At 32.5% G+C, this 18,144-nt stretch overlaps 1 protein-coding gene across 2 annotated transcripts in view; it reads left to right on the top strand.

Annotated features, from left to right (window-relative positions):
* Window positions 1-18,144, top strand: part of LOC114325669 (splicing factor 3B subunit 1) — a 109,358-nt gene that overhangs the window by 76,836 nt on the left and 14,378 nt on the right. For both annotated transcript variants that reach the window (XM_028273790.2, XM_028273791.2), the window contains 4 exons: window positions 732-890; window positions 1,441-1,648; window positions 8,712-9,239; window positions 15,553-15,841. In XM_028273790.2, the coding sequence (XP_028129591.1) occupies window positions 732-890; window positions 1,441-1,648; window positions 8,712-9,239; window positions 15,553-15,841 (1,184 nt within the window). The remainder of the gene's footprint in view (window positions 1-731; window positions 891-1,440; window positions 1,649-8,711; window positions 9,240-15,552; window positions 15,842-18,144) is intronic.

Below are 18,144 nucleotides of genomic sequence, written 5' to 3'. Positions count from 1 at the left end.
ACGTAAATTAGAATGGACGTTAGATAGGACATCCCGCATTCCAAATGGTGTCTGTTTTCAATGAGCCAAATTGAAATGCGCAAGTACCGAGGCAACGTTGTCGCTTTTCGCAAATATTCCTTAATGGGGTGATAAATAGTCACATTTAAGATTGTTTCGACCAAATATATAAAAATCGACAAAATGCGAGATAGGACATTTTGCCTGCTCACCATCGATATGCTGATTCTGTGTTCTCGAAAGATCCAGTACATGCGCGATGAGTCGAGTCGAAGGACGGCAGCATCGAGAATACACAGGGCCGTCGGTACATTGCCCCCTCCTTAAGAGATGGTTTCTCCTAGAACCTTGTCGGGACTGTGATAGCGGTTACTAATCTCCAAATGAAATTACAAATTTTAAAACAATTTTTTATTTATTAAAATTAAGGACAGGTTTCGACATCATTGCCATCATAACCTTTATAACAGGATAATCCAAATGGAGTCTAATTTAAAGGGTATTTATTGAGAAAACGTCCTGGCAAAGTGGCTGGGTTATTAAAAAGGCCCAAAAACGTAAAAAAATTCTCATAGGGGTGTCATTTTGAAGAATAAAAATAGCACTCATATTATGGTTGTTTATAATAATATATTTGACGTATTATGTATACTGATGTTAATCTATTACCAGTAGCTTGTTCGTAGGCTTTGTTTAAAAATAATTTTATCTGTTACATTATTTTTTTTTAGGTAGTGAAACAGTGTTGCTCTACAGATGGTGTGGAAGCTCAGTATATCAAAGAAGAGATATTGCCACAGTTCTTTAAACATTTCTGGAACCACAGAATGGCTTTAGACAGACGTAACTACAGGCAGCTGGTAGATACTACCGTAGAAATTGCAAACAAGGTAAGAAAATATATACCTAAAACCTTAAGGAGACAATCTAAATTTTCAAAAAATCAATTTTTGTTTTTTTACGTAAAAAAATCACTAGTTATCATAGAAATAGTCTCCTAAAATTGTATTAAGAAATCTGAAATAGAAACGAAGTTACAACTGTATTTATAACGGTACCTACCCGAGCTAAAACTCGTTTGTGTACAACACGAGGCGCGCGACACCTCACCTGTGCATCGACAGTTGCTTTCTAAAACTAATATAAGGAGAGCACATGTTTTATATTATTGAAATTTATCGAAAATTGTTTTATAAAACGGAAAAATGCGTGGATCTGATAGTCATTTAAAAGACAGTCGAAGTAATTAATTTGGCAAATTGGTCCAAAAAATAAATTTTGCGGCAAAGATGTGATAGAGATAGCCTCTTAGAGCTCCTTAGCTTGTGCCTATGGAGCTAAAATCAACCTCACAGTTATGGATCTTATGGAAATAAAAACTTGTATGTAGTTCAACTCATCTTTGTCGTAGAGTACTTTGAATAAATCCAAATCTTTTAGGTTGGAGCCTCTGAAATAATCAACAGGATCGTGGATGATCTCAAAGACGAAAACGAAGCCTACAGAAAGATGGTCATGGAGAGTATCGAGAAGATAATGGGTAATTTAGGAGCCGCAGATATTGATTCCAGACTAGAAGAACAGTTGATTGATGGTATTCTTTATGCTTTCCAAGAACAAACTACAGAAGACGTGGTCATGTTAAATGGTAAGTTTTTATGTGGCTTTAGTACAGATATAAATTAAATTATTTTATTTGAGATAATCAGTCCTGTAATGTATCAAGTTAAATATGACGAAAAGTTATCTTGTAGTTAAGTCATAATCGTCGAATTGGTGTGATGTATAATATGAGGCCTATGGAATCAAAACCTGCTAGATACATTTTTTAAAATTTTTCAGGAGACTAAAAAAACATTGAAAATGTAAATTTCCCAAAAAGTATCTCGCATTTCTTAATCAAAGTGGCATCAATAAATGTCATAAAATGGCACACTAATTTGGTATAGAGTCATCTTTCTGCATGAAATTTGTACTTTTAGTTTGGATTTAGCAGATGTTGATTCTAAGCCCACATAATATTGCTCATTTTCAACTGCTTTTAGGCGCAATTAATGCACTAAAAGTAGGTATTAAGCCATTTTGATAGGAAAACATACAAAATATACAAGAAAAAGAAGTATTTTATTGTTCATAAAACTAAGGACCTAGCAGAGTTTGATTCTACGTTAAGGCCATCGGTACATAATTCGCAAGTATTTTACGGCTATCCCTACTTTTTCTGTCTTTACACGGCAAATTACGTGTAGTAAAATTCGCACTGGTATGGATATGTAAACATTACTAGAATGTCATTCTACTTGAAAATGTCATCAGTAACTTAAAGAGATGGCTTTTGAATGTTATTGGATAACTGTTATTTGTATAATTGCAGATTATTAATTTAGTTAATAAATGAAGGGCCACGGGAAAGAACGATCAGAGTCACATTTTGCTCATTCTGTGCAAATCCAGTTTGAAAGTTTTAGTTTGTATATTTTGGTACAGGAAAATTAAATTCAACATTTTTAATTATAACGTACGGTGATCGTTATTGTACAAACGAAACCATGGTTAGATTATTTCCACGAAAAGCTAAAATATGGTGCCAATATTTAAATTTTGACCAAAAATGGACTCTGATCGTTCTTTTCCGTGGCCCTTCAAATGTGATAATTTTTTCACTAACTATGTATTCAGTGATTGTAATAATTTATATGTAGAACAAAAACTAATACTCATTCAAGAAAAGGGGAAAAGTGTTAAAGTGATTTTTTAATAATATATTGTTACTATGGAACGCTTACAATTTTGAACATCTTTAACAACAAAATACTTGGATCACAGAATATTATTATCCTGATGTATTCTCTGCTTGGATCTTCCACAAATAATACACAATAAATAACTTTTTATTAAGTTCACGTCTTAAATCAATTATTTATCATATACACTATATATCAATATTATTTAATCAACAACTCAAAATATTACCGATGCCATGTCAAATATTTAAAATTGTCACTGTCTGACTGACAATATGCTGACAATATTCTATTCGACTGAGTGCGTTGTAAGACAAAGATAGATTTGGAAAATATTACCACGGACATTGTGTTAATTTTTTTCGAATCTTGAAAAAACCAAGAAATATTTTTGAAAAATTGAAACGCAGAATGAAAGACTAAATTATTACCGAGGGCCGAAAGTCCCTTAGAATAAATAAAAAGTTTATTTTGAATGAGATATTTGAAATTAAAAATCACACTAAATTTTCTCTTAGTTTTTCACCCCTGTAACTTATTAAAATTTATTTTATTTATTTATCATACGGGAAAACCCCATAAAAATTGTAATTATAAAGTAAATAATAATAATAACTAGCATCAACACAAAAGAGTAGTACACATAAGAAGATACAATGCAATAATACAAGCAATCACAATATACCTAAAATATAAGATGTAACAAATATACCTAACATATAACACTAAATTTAACAAGACGTATTAACAATAATGAAACAGAAAATAAATATTATCTACAACAATAAACATCATAAAGCCAGAGATCTCTTCAGTTGATCCAATGAAATATTGAAAACATCAACATTACTAATATTCAATAATCCCATATATCCATCGACTGGGCTATGAAAACCATAGGATGTTCTGTGGTAAGAGACATTGAATGTTTTATGATAGCGAAGGGCTCGATAGGGAACATTAAAATGAATTTGGCGCAAGAGACTGGGACAGTCTCTTGCAAGAGCGCATACCAAATTTGTCGCAGTGGACTTATTTTTGCAAAAACCATGTTGTGACTCAGATAGTAAATTTCGACAAGGCCAAGAAAGCTGCTTAGCTACAAAGCAGTCAAACAGCTTATGAATAGCAGATTGGATGCAGATACCACGGTCATTTTCAACATTATCCTTCAGACCACTCTTAAATACAGGTACAATATAACTTTCCTTCCAGGCCATCGGAAACGTCGAAGTTTCCAAGGATTTATTAAATAATAAAAATAATGGCACAACAATCGTACAAACACACTTTTTCAGCAGGAAATTTGGGACGCCATCTGCACCAGTAGTGAGCTTATTGGGAATCGACCTAATACAATTAAAAATATCAGAAACAGAAATAGGATGTGTATGAATGCTTACATTTGAGTTTTTAATTTCGGAAATTGTAGACAATTGAGAGTGATTGTTGTTAGGTATGTACACTGTCTGAAAGAAATTCATAAACAACTTCGCTATATCTAGACCATTACAGGCTGTATCTTCCTGGTAAAATAAGAAATTAGGTAAATGATGACCTGACCTTTTGTCATTAACATACTTCCAAAAGGATTTAGGATTATTAATTAGGTCTGACTCAATCCCTCTAATATAGTTGTTAAAACATATTTCAGATAAACGTTTGCATTCAGCTCGAAGACGTGAAAACTTCATATACTCAATGTCAGAATGATTTTTAAGATAAACAAGGTGCGCATACCTTTTCTTCCTTGTTAATTTTCTTAGGTCTGAAGAGAACCATTTAGGAAAGGTAGATGTTCTATATTTTTTCAGAGGAATAAAGAGAGAAATCCCTGTTAAAATGATATCATAGAAGAGACTTGTTGCATCATCAACGTTATTATCCAAACACCCATCCCAATTAATGAATGAAAGAAATTTATTCAGTTCAAAATAATTACCGTTCCTAAAATCATAAAAAAAATCTTCATAAATCAATTTTGTAGTTTTAGTGTCGTTTAAGTTGAGAGCTATGGAACATTCATATCCTACATGGTGTAAACTTGGATCAACAAGTGGATCTCCCACTTTGATAACATTCAGTTCCCTAACGTTAGAAAAAAACTAAATCTAAAAATACATGACGATTGTTAGGGACATTGTTATTTTGGAAGTATTTCAAATAACCAAAAGCTTGTGCAACATCCACCGCAGGATCTCCACCAGGACAATTCACCAACACACCATACTCATCATTATCCCATGCTGCATTAGGCAAGTTGTAATCACCAAATACGAACATACTATGAGTACTGCAAAACGAATCTCTCAGCAGTTTGACAATGCCTCGAGTAAATTTCACATGGAGACTGTGGGGGAATGTAAACACCACCAATCACAAACACCGTGTTATCGCACTGGCATAATATGTATAATTGTTCAACTCGAACTTAATCAATCGAAATACGCTTAGACTGAATTATGTTGTTAATAAAGATTATTACTCCACCACCACTCTGCTTTGCACTAGTCATTTGGTTGCGATCACACCTGTAGATACTGAAACCCTTACAATTAACCTCACCATCAGCAATAATAGCATCCAGATTGCTCTCGACCATAATAATAACGTCATAGGAACAGCATGAAAAATAAACATTATAGAAGTTCTCAGGGACTTTCGGCCCTCGCTAATAACGCAATCTTTCATTCTGCGTTTAAATTTTTCAAAAATACTTATTAGTTTTCTCAGGATTCGAAAAAAATTAATCCCCATTTGAATAGTATTGCAGCCGAAAATACGTACCCATCCCCTTAACATTTCAGTGGTATTTTGAAGAGGATTTAGAAGGTTTTTGAGCCGAAACCTTAGGCCTGTAGGTTAATAGATAGTTACACTTTGAAATTGTGTAAAAAAAAAGGGAAACGAAAAATTTAGGACTTAGCAGGTTTTGATTCTGATGGGCTCATATTTAACTTAACTACTTGCGTTACTTCTTGAGTTATCTGATGTATGAACTGTTATTTTATAACGCAACGTTCTAGGTGAAGTTACGAGATAACTTTGTAGTTATGTAAGGATTTGTAAGGTTAGGTTCATTTTTTGACTTGTTTTTAGAAATTAAGAGAGTAAATAGCAATTAAAAACACGTAGGTAATAATAAAATAAAATTAAAACAATGATTAGAAATAAAAAGTAGAACTAATTTAAAACTAGAACAAACCTAAAATAGCAATTAAAAATACGTAGGTTATAATAAAATTAAAAATAAAAAAAAACTAAATTTAAAAATACACTTTAAAAAAAGATAAAATACTCAAAAGACAAATCGAGAGTTACAAGAATAAAGATGTTTTTCAATTTATAAACATCCGTGGAATTTACTGTTTTACCTAACCTACTTTTATGGTAAAATTGTGCTATACCTTGTCTTTATTTCTTTTCTCGCTCCAACTTGTACTATTTCTACGAAAAGTTATGATTATAGGCAAAACAATACTTACTTCCTTTTTAACTTCTGGGAAATAGCTCATCTCGTAACAGTGACTGATAAACAGGGTTACCGGGTCTACTGATTTTTCAGTAGACCTACTGATTTGAACTTAAATTTACTGATCTACTGAAAACTGTATAAAATCTACCGAAAAATCTAAAAAAAATTCAGTGCTCAAATATAAACCATTTCTCATTCATATTATACAACCCAAAACCCAACATCCAACAACGCATTAATCTTCTTTCATTTCACTTCACCTAAATTTTTATTAATAGTCGATATATTTGATGTTAGGGGGGGTATGGTTTGAAATATTTAATTTTTTTTATTATTTCAAATAAAAGTGCATACTTTCAACATATAGCATACACCCGATACAGGGTGTTGAATATCCTTACCTTCGACTCGCGTTGCCGCGGTATCGCGCCAGCACGCTTGAGCGTAGTGAGAAACGTTAAACAACTGTTCCCCTTCTCTTTTGTAGATTACTCCGCAATTCAAAAAACATATTCCAATGTTCATCGCTTTACGATTTGGCAGACAAATCATAAGATGAGAATGCAGTTGTCAAAACTTAACCTAATTTCATAACAGCCCAAGTAGCACCGAACGGGTTTATTAAGTCTTTTAAGGATGCTTTAAAACTGTAGAATAAAACTAAAATTAAAACCATTTGGTTTTTAAGTAAACTTTAAGGTTGCAATAAAACCGTTTTCAGCATAAAAGGGCCAACTCTGAAAGAGGTCAATAAAACCAAAAATAAAAACCTTCTTAAAACTTTGTTTTCTTAAGCAACTGGTTTTAAAGCTGCTGTGAGGGTGCTTTTAAAACCATGTTAAAAGACACTTTCTTAAATGGACACAGGTTTCTTAAATGGACACTTTTAAAGACAATTTACCATATTAAATGATTCTTTAAACCCATATATTCCATATAGCCCAACAAATTTTTACATGTGTTATGATAGGTAGATAGGTACGTATTTGTAACCATAAAATAATAAAAAGTACTTGGTTATTTCAGACTGTCAAGGTAGAAAAACACTTGCGCATCCAACTTTATTCATAATGTTAACAAAAATAGGTCTAAATAACTCACGCGCCCTAAAATTTCTGACTTTTGGCGATTAAAAAATAAAAATAATAAAACAATTTAAATCCGAAAAATATTAATTTGAAAGAAAAATAATTGTATCTACAATTTTAATGTTTTAATGTTAAAATAAATCGAACTTATGTCTTTAAGTCGCTTATTTATAATTTTTATGTAAGCCTTATATTGTAATCTATCATTGCTTTCAGCATCTCCAGAAAGCAATATGGCTGAAATCCAAATAAAACTATTTAGTCCATCGACAGAGAATTGTTAAGATCAAATGATTTTATTTTATACCTTTCCAAGAGCATATATCCTACATAAAAGCAAGGTTGCCTTGGAATGAAAACCGTTTAGTTTTAATGCTGCTGTTAATAATGCCACTCAGTTTTATTGTGAATATACCCTAAAATAGAGGCGTCGTAGTGCTGTGTGTGTTGTACTTTTCTTTTAAAATGACCATTTCGTTTATATTTTAAGTACTTGCGACTTATTTTTTTCCATACCAACTGTATTTCCATTTTTTACAACACACTACACCACTGTTTCGCTCTAAAACAAATGGCCGACTCTTTTGAACATAAAAAAGATGGGATGAGTTTAGTTTTATTGTTTCTAACAAGAAGCATAATTTAGTCTTTACGATAACCAAATTGATTCAGTTAAGAGCGTTTGGTTTTAATATAGTCTACTAACTGCTTTTACGCCTGGTTTCATAATCAACTTAAAGTGAACATTAACTAAAGTTCACTTTAAAGTTGACATTTACCCATATGAATTGCATTGATAAAGGTACCAACCTAAAATTTAAAGTCCACTTTAACTGATTATGAAACCGGCTGATTATTACCGGATTATTACTGACATAATAGTCTTGAGATCAAGTAGTTTTAATAAAAGGTTTTATTAGTCATATTAGGAGAATCTTTAAAACTGCAATAAAACTTAAAGGTCATAAACTAGAATCTAATAAAACCAAACAGTCCGGAAATTCTTCATAAAACTGATTAGTTTTAAAGTGAACTCAGAATAGACCATTTTAAAACTACAATAGGACAAATTATCTATTAAGATTAATTAGTCTCATTTCATACTCTTATTAGACACTTTAAAACTAGTGACAAATGCTTATTAACAGTTTTAAAGTTCTGGCAATACATCTACAAGGTAACTTTAACGCCATTATCTTCTTATTTACCACAATAAAACCTTTATAAACCTTAAGTAAAACTAAAATGTTTTTATTGTGCTACTTGGGAGTGCAGTAAACTTGCTTGAGGTTGGACCAATTACAAAAAAAATACGACGCAGTAAATTTGAATTACTCCTTGTAGTTTAAAAACAGGGTATCGAAATATTTGTCTGTCTTAAATGTAACTTTTGTGGTGTTTTAGGTTTTGGCACAATTGTTAACCAGCTCGGCAAGCGTGTGAAGCCGTACTTGCCTCAGATTTGCGGTACCATTCTGTGGAGATTGAACAACAAGTCTGCAAAGGTTCGTCAACAAGCGGCTGATCTCATATCGAGAATAGCTGTGGTGATGAAAACATGTCTGGAAGAAAAACTGATGGGTCATTTGGGAGTCGTTCTTTACGAGTACCTCGGAGAAGAATACCCAGAGGTATTGGGATCTATTCTTGGAGCTCTGAAGGCTATCGTGAATGTCATAGGTATGACGAAGATGACTCCTCCTATCAAAGATCTCCTGCCTCGTTTAACGCCCATTTTGAAGAACAGGCACGAAAAAGTACAGGAGAATTGTATCGATTTAGTCGGTCGTATTGCCGATAGAGGACCGGAATACGTCTCGGCTAGAGAATGGATGAGAATTTGTTTCGAGCTGTTGGAATTGCTCAAAGCTCACAAAAAGGCTATCAGAAGAGCTACGGTCAACACTTTTGGTTACATCGCTAAAGCTATCGGTAAGTTTGTTGATTTTTTTTAATTTTTAGTTAAATTAATGAATATTTTAATTGAATTATGATAGGTGGAAGTATGTATACACAAAAACATACACAAGGAAATGTGGAAGTCTCCAGGTAGTCCAAGTAATGAAGCTTAAAATAGGACAAAACCTCGCAATTTTTACAGAATGGATCGATTTGCTTGAAAATTTGAGAATAAGTAGTGGATAATCCAAGGATCAAAATCTATATGATGCCGAAATGCGCTTTTACCATGGGGGTGGTTGCCACCCCATCTCGGGGATGGAAATTTTTTATTATATTTTGACCACAAAAGTTGGTAAAAACATTCATTATAAGCAAAAAACGTTCTAAAGATTTTTTTCATAAAATTAATAATTTTCGATTTATTCGCTATCGAAAGTGTTAGTTTTATATAGAAAAAATCAATGTTTTTAATAAGTTTTCTGCTAATAACTCCAAAAGCTTTCGTTTTATGAAAACAACTTTACTTAACAAAAATATACCTTTTAAAAAAATAAACAAAACCTTTTTAGTTTCTTTAAGACCAATAGTAATCGAGCTGTACTTTATTATATGTTAGCTCTTCTTCGTCAAATATGTTAGCTCTTCTTCGCTAAATATTGTAGTTTCAAAGTCAAAAGACGGGAAAACCACCCTAATTAAAATTAAAAAGATTAGCATCAGAGATACGAAAAAATATGAAATTATAGTATATTTTATTCCCATGAACCTGGTTTGCAAAAAGTTTTTGTGCGGCAAAAATTGAGTGTGCTATTGACAAAATTAAAACTTGTAATAACATGCAAAAACCACCTTTACCAACCCTTTCAAAATCACCTCTTTTTGCGACTGAGGATTTTAAAAAGATTTAATATTAATAGGCTTATAGATCTTGTAAAAACCTACAAAATTCTTTTTTACCAAACTTTCTAGGATAAAACAAAAAAGTTACGGTTAAAAAATCAATATATTTAAAAAAAAAAAAAAAAGAAATCCAAGTGGAAGCATAATAATGTAAGTTTGCGGTGCTTTTAGTCATTGGCCTTATTCATTCTTCTTTATTTATGTATTATTAATAGATTCTAGAAGTTTGATTGGCTTAGAATGATTAGCTTTAAAAAAAAAACTGGAGTTAAAAGCGAATAACTAATTTTTGGAGTTTGGTAAAAAATGTCATTTTCTTCAGAATAGAAAGATTAGCATCAGAGATACGAAAAAATGCTTAAATATGAAATTGTAGGTTATTTAATTCCCAAGAACTTAGTTTGAAATAATTTTTTCTACGGCAAAAATTGAGTGAATCGTAAATGAGTATACATATCTTAAAAACATTGATTTTTTCGATATAAAACTAACACTTTCGATAGCGAATAAATCGAAAACTATTAATTTTATCAAAAAAATGTATAGAACGTTTTTTGCTTAGAATGAATGTTTTTATCAACTTTTGTAGTCAAAATATATTAAAAAATTTCCACCCCCGAGATGGGGTGGCAACCACCCCCATGGTAAAAGCGCCTTTCGGCATCATATAGATTTTGATCCTTGGAATATCCACTACTTATTCTCAAATTTTCAAGCAAATCGATCCATTCTGTAAAAATTGCGAGGCGAAAAGCTTCGGTTCCTGGACTAAGGAGGAAGATACAGAAATCAAATCGACCATGTACCGATCCAGTCAAAATGGAAAAGCTGGCCACATGTTAGTCGGGGCCAAAATAAAGATGAAGTTAGCTGATACAAAAACCAGAAGGTAAACAGAAGAAGAAGATACAACGTCGAAGTTCTTAAACAAAAAAAAAACAAGAATCGTCGAATTCACATAAAGACCTAGAATAAACCGAACAACAGCAGCGCCGTAAAATGAGAAAACAGTGGAGCAAATGGAGAAACTTTAAAGGACATAATGTCAACAATAATTGCAAACAAAACGAATAGTATGATACAATTGATCCAAAAGATGGCATAACCCAGACATCCAAAGTGAAAGTTATCCTCCAACACCAAATTGTTCTATATGGTCCATATAATGTTCAGAAAAAAGTCACACCATTTTGAGCGTCGGGTTTGGGGGGACAGGGGGGAGAAATCGGTAAATTCGTAGTTTTTTACGTTTTTCTTCAATATTTCTAAAACTATGCGGTTTAGCAATAACCTATACAAAAATGTTCTACATTAAATTTGAAATAAAAAAGGTTCTATGCATAATCCTTCTAAAGTGAACGGTTCCAAAGTTACGGAGGTAGTAGAGTATAATTGGTCCAAAAAAAGGCCTAACCCAAACATCCAAAGTAAAAGTTTTCCTCCAACACCAAATTGTTCTATATGGTCCATATATTGTTCAGTAAAAAGTTACACCATTTTGAGCGTCCGGTTTGGGGGTGGGGGAGATGGGGGAGAAGTCGGTAAATTAGTAGTTTTTTTTACGTTTTTCGTCAATATTTCTAAAACTATGCTTTAGCATAAAGAATGTTCTATACAGAAATGTTCTACATAGAATTTAAAACAAAAAAGGCTCTATACATAATTGTTATAAAGTCAACGGTTCCAGAGTTACGGAGGGTGAAAAGTGGAGGTTTTCGATACTTTTTATATTTTTTGGGCAATTGATGATAATTTTGGTTGGTGAGGTTGACGTTTCTTCAAGGGCTTATCACTAACATACCATCGGCCACTGAAATAGCAGATTTTATTTACAAAACACAATCCTGTCGAAAGAAAATGTCTTTCATCAAAAATAATATTAGAAATTGCCCAAACAATATAAAAAGTATCGAAAACCTCCACTTTTCACCCTCCGTAACTCTGGAACCGTTGATTTTATAGCAATTATGTATAGAACCTTTTTTGTTTTAAATTTTATGTAGAACATTTCTGTATAGAACATTGTTTATGCTAAAGCATAGTTTTAGAAGTATTGACGAAAAACTTAAAAAACTACTTATTTACCGACTTCTCCCCCATCTCCCCCCCCCCCCCAAACCGGACGCTCAAAATGGTGTAACTTTTTACTGAACAATATGTGGACCATATAGAACAATTTGGTGTTGGTGGAAAACTTTTACTTTGTATGTTTGGGTTAGGCCTTTTTTGGACCAATTATACTCTACTACCTCCGTAACTTTGGAACCGTTCTTTTTTGAAGGATTATGGATAGGACCTTTTTTTATTTCAAATTTAATGTAGAACATTTTTGTATAGAAGGTTGTTCATGCCAAACCGCATAGTTTTAGAAATATTGAAGAAAAAGTAAAAAACTACGAATTTACCGATTTCTCCCTCCTAAACCCGACTCTCAAAATGGTGTGACTTTTTTCTGAACATTATGTGGACCATATAGAACAATTTGGTGTTGGAGGATAACTTTCACTTTGGATGTTTGGGTCTAGTTATACCATACTAGAATGGGATAAAAAAAGAGAAAACAGAAAATGGATGACTCGAAACACATTCCAATAGAAGAAAGAAAATCAAAGAAAAAATATAGCAGGTAATATAGCAGTTAAAAACCAAACCAGAAAAGATAAAATGAATTACGTAAATGATGTGTTGAAAATATCAGAGAGAGCTGCGCAAGACAACGACCTGAGAACACAATACACCATCATACGAAATTTGACACGGAAAACGCTAAAAAGTAGTAAGCAAATCAAATACAAACAAGGAAATATAATTAAAGCAGAACGTGAAATAATACATAGGTGGAAAAACACTTCAAAGAAATATACTCCAAAAACAAGCAACACCAGATATGACGAAGAAAATAAAATGTAGTAGTTAAAAGTTAGCACAGCTGAAATTACGAAACAAGAAATGCAAAGCACACTGAAACAACTTACTCCATTAAAATGTTACATTTTTTAAGCCGTACCGTGCATTTGTTAGAGGAGTCAATTTTATTTCTTTAATGTGTAGGGTGGATCAGTAGAAGCTTAAGTTCAAGTTTTTGGGGTCGCCACCCTTGTCCTTCGGCCGCCATCTTGGAAATGGTGTGCAAAGGGGTTTCGCGCTATATCTCGTAAACTACCAACCCTACGGAAAATCTAATTAAACATAAAATGTAGCAAATTAAATTTTCTACAATTTTTTATCGTCAAGTGACCAACAAAAAAGATATAAACAAAAATATGTAAAAAAATTTTAACAAGATTCCTTTTGGAGATTATAACTTTTTTTCAGTTCATTTTAAAATAAAATAACATTATAGCAATTTTGTAGAGGGTTTTTCAGCGAACAATTTCCTCTATAAATTTGTTTAATTCTATTTATTTATATAGGTGTTACAGCGCTCCAAACTTGGCAAGATTCTCGAATGCTCATAGGGATATAATAAAAACAAAAGTTAGGCTTACTTTTCTATCTATATATATTTTTTATTCATACAATTTATTATGATTTTAACATTCCTATGCTATTATTAATCTGTTTTTGACCTTTCTCTCCACTATAAAACTTATAACCCGAAGCATATATAGAAACGGCCCAAGAAGTTGTTTGAGGACAAATTCGCCGGTTCAGAAGAAGAATGACGCAACCGCATATTGCAAAATTCTTAAGAAGAGCAAAAAACTAATTTTTATTATTAAAATCATAAAGTATGATCAAAATTAGCCATTCACCACACCGTGGTTAGGATCTCGAGATATAAGCGTTTTTTTGGGGTGTGCCGCTTGTTTATGAAGTAACATAACTTTTTCCTATTGTATATTTTGACTTAAAATTTTCCAAAAAACTTCTTCATGAATTATATTTTATTGTTGTGTTGGTTAAAATTATAAACTGAAAAGTTTGTCACTCAGCTTTTTTAAGTAAACATCAAACTAACGAAATATGATGACAAAATGTTTAAAAACTAACAACTCCTTTTTAATATGTTTAAATATTTAGGACAAATCCCATTGTTATCTACATACTTCAGAGATTAAACAGTAACATTTCAAAAGAAAATATTTACAGCGACCAAAGATACAGCGAGGTAAATTTAAAAAATGATCAAAATTGATTTTCGGCATTTTTGTATAAAATTTGATTTTTGAACATGTTCCTCCAAATCTAGATAAAAATAAACTTCATATTCGGATTCAGCGACCACTTTATAGCGAAAATTGTTCATTGAAAAAGCCTCTACAAAATCGTTATGATGTTATTTTATTGGGAAATGAACGGAAAAAAGTTATAACCTCCAAAAGGAAACTTCTTACAAAATTTTCTCATATTTTTATTTATAACTTTTTTGTTGGTCCCTTGACGATAAAAAGTAATAGATATAAAATTGTAGAAAATTTAATTTGCTACATTTTATGTGTAATTAAATTTTCTGTAGGATTGCTAGTTTAGAAGATACAGCGCGAAAATCCTTTGCACCCCTTTTTCCAATATGGCGGCCGGGGGACAAAGGTGGCGACCCCAAAAACTTGAACTTAAGCTTCTACTGAACCCCCCTACACATTAAAAAAATAAAATTGACTCCTCTAAGAAATGCAACCTAAATGTAACGTTTTAATGGACTAACTAAAAAATGGCAAAGCCGCTGGAAGTGGCAATCTACTGACATATTTAATAAAGGTCGACGGATACGAATCAGTAGAAATGTCACACAAACTTATGAGTTAAACAAGAATGCGTACTGTTCCCGACACTATTCCTAATCATAACGGATTAGATCATGAAGAAAGTAAGCAATAAAAAAACAGGTATTGGGTGGAGCTTGTACTTGGAAGACTTGGAGTTCGCAGACGACATTTGTCTTCTAACTGAACATAGCAAACATATGCAGAAGAAGATCGACAAGCTTGCAAAATACTCTAAATGTAATGGGCCTTGGGATAAATAAAAACGAAACTTAAAAAACAGCCAAGAAACTAAAATTAAAGAAGAAGAAAAAGAAAACCTGATAATAGCAATAAATGAATTATTGTAACAAGAGATGAAAGAGTTGTCTTGAGATGGAGAGATATCAAACAGAGTGAGAGATAAAGAGAAATGGAAAAAAACTGAAGAGGAAATTTTGAAAGGATTAAACAGAAGAGGATACGCTGATCTAGCCAATTAATAAATTTCAATTTTTGGCTAAGAAACGCAAGAGCGCCCAATACTCCGTAAGGAGGGAAGACAGAAGAGATGGAGAGAAAAGTATAATTGAATTGACGTTTTTTATGAAGTTTTTTATGAAGTAACAACAGATCCATAAAAAATATTGGAACTTGGTCATACCTTCATAGTTGCTCTATCATAATTCAAAATTTACTATTTTCTTGCTCTCGTATTGCCACGTTTCTTTATTGTAATGAATACCATTATTTCACAGGTCCCCATGACGTCCTTGCAACTCTCTTGAACAACTTAAAGGTACAGGAACGTCAAAACCGTGTCTGCACCACCGTAGCCATCGCTATAGTTGCCGAAACTTGTTCACCGTTCACGGTTCTACCAGCCTTGATGAACGAATATCGAGTCCCAGAGCTCAACGTCCAAAACGGAGTCCTCAAGTCGCTTTCATTTTTGTTTGAATATATCGGTGAGATGGGAAAGGATTATATTTATGCCGTAGCCCCGCTTCTGGAGGATGCTCTCATGGATAGGGATTTAGTCCATAGGTAAGTCTTGAACTAAATACACTAATCAAAAAACATATCGCATAATTTTTTAAACAGTAAAAAAGTTTAAAAATAATTTTTAATTTTTAGCAGAATGTTATAATAGTCGTCTATCGTCTCCTTTAGGTGTCTACAAATCTATAACATTTCAAGTTCAAGCGTGTTTTTGCCGAAAAAAAAAACAAACAGTAAACAAAACTTTGTTAAAGGAGAATATTTATAGGTCTGGATCCCGCGTATGAAAAAAAAGTTGATTAATAGCAAGCTGAAAATTTGTTAATACATTAAGGGTGTCTAGTCGGATAAACTTTGATATATGGGAATACTGGAACAGGGGCAGTTTTAATTGTGGAACAGGTTAAAAATTTGGAACGGTCAGACTACGAAAACGGCACATTTATTTTGTCCGACAGAATAGACTTAAACTCTCCGAACAGAGATTAAACTCTCATGCAAAAATCAGACTGCTATTTAGCACCTGTCATAATTCCTGTCATTTGACATATTCTACATGTTCCACTCATTAAAACGCCCATTTGGTGATAAATAGCAGTCTGATTTTTGAATGAGAGTTTAATCTCTGTTCGGAGAGTTTAAGTCTGTTCTGTCGGACAAAATACATGTGCCGTTTTCGTGGTCTGACCGTTCCAAATTTTTAACTTGTTCCACAATTAAAACTTCCCCTGTTCCAGTGTTCCCATATATCAAAGTTTATCCGACTAGACACCCTTAAGCTATTAACAAATTTTCAGCTTGCTATTAATCAACTTTTTTTTCATACGCGGGATCCAGACCTATTATTTTGGACATTTGTGTTCGAGAATTTGATCTGTGTACTATGTATGCTTGAGTGTTCAATGAGGAGATGCATTTAACAAAAAATCAGTAATATAACGCCAGAACAAGCAGCCCAAATTATAGGTTTAATAGGAGATTGAAGATCGTAGCAATTTCTTGCTGATGTTATGGGAAAGAGTCACATAACAGCATTTTTTTGCAAAACAAAACATTTTTTTTTGTATTGTTTGGGTCATTCCAAGCAAAAAATGTTTTTACAAGTTTTTTCGTAGGATGCATAGTTTTCGACATAAACGCGGTTGAACTTTCAAAAGATCGAGAAATTGCAATTTTTGAACCCGAATAACTTTTGATTGAAAAATAAAATAGCAATTCTGCTTTCCGCATTTGAAAGTCCAAGTCAAATTCTATCGGTTTTGATTACTTTCATTGCTAAAAATTAATTTTTTTATTGTTAAACAAAGCTGTAAGCACATAGTGATTGAATGATATTTTCAATGCATTTCTCATTTGAAATCGAACGAGTAGGCGCGCATACAGACAATTTCTACGTAGATTACATACATTAAAACGCATGAATTGGGCACGGAAAACACTATGTGTTTATGGCTTTGTTTAATAAATAAAAACTTATTTTTTAGCAATGCAAATAATCAAAAGCGATAGAATTTGACTTGAACTTTCAAATGCAGTAAGCAGAATTGCTATTTTATTTTTTTAATCAAAAGTTATTCGGGTTCAAAATTGCACTTTTTCGATTTTTTGGAATTTCAACCGCGTTTATCTCGAAAACTATGCTTCCTACGAAAAAACTTGTAAGACCATCATTTTTTGCTGAGAATCACCCAAAAAATGTTCTGTTTTGCGAAAAATCGCTGCTATGTAATTCCTCAAGTTCTTTGTTTATAACAATCTTATCGACATCCGGATCAACTGTTACCCAAAAAATTCGGGTCAAAATACATAAAAAAACTTGGGTAAGTCCATCTGAATTAAGGAGGCCGTTGTACCCCTCCCCCCTCCTGGCGACAGGACTATATTTAATTACATTTTTCACCAAATTGAAAAAAACATTAAGTAATTATTGTAAAAATTTCAAATAAAATTTCTTTCTCGCAATAAAACACTGAAAACTTTTGTTTTCTATACTTCCACAAAATTTATTATTTACAACTATGTGACTACAGCTGTTTCGGCCGAGTGCCTTTCTCAAGTGATATAATTTACAATGTGTTTGCCTTTTTAAGTCTCTAACTGAAGAGGTTGAGGAGTGGGGAGCTGTTTGTCTCGAGTTGGTCATTCAGAATTATATCTGTATTTTTCAGTTTATTAATTTCCATAGATTCTAAAAAAGATAGCTTAAGGGCTTTATTTTGGATATGCAGAATTTGAAACTCTTCATTGAAAGAATGATTATGATCTAGAAGGTGAAGTGCGTATGTAGAAGTGTCTGTTTTTCTATTGTTGAAAGCCCTTTTGTGTTCTGCTATCCGTTTGTCAAAAGT

This window comes from Diabrotica virgifera, chromosome 4 (assembly GCF_917563875.1).
Source record: "Diabrotica virgifera virgifera chromosome 4, PGI_DIABVI_V3a".
NCBI classification, from domain to species: Eukaryota; Metazoa; Arthropoda; class Insecta; order Coleoptera; family Chrysomelidae; genus Diabrotica; species Diabrotica virgifera.
Note: the sequence above shows the minus strand (reverse complement) of the source record. Positions and strands in the feature narration are given on the sequence as shown.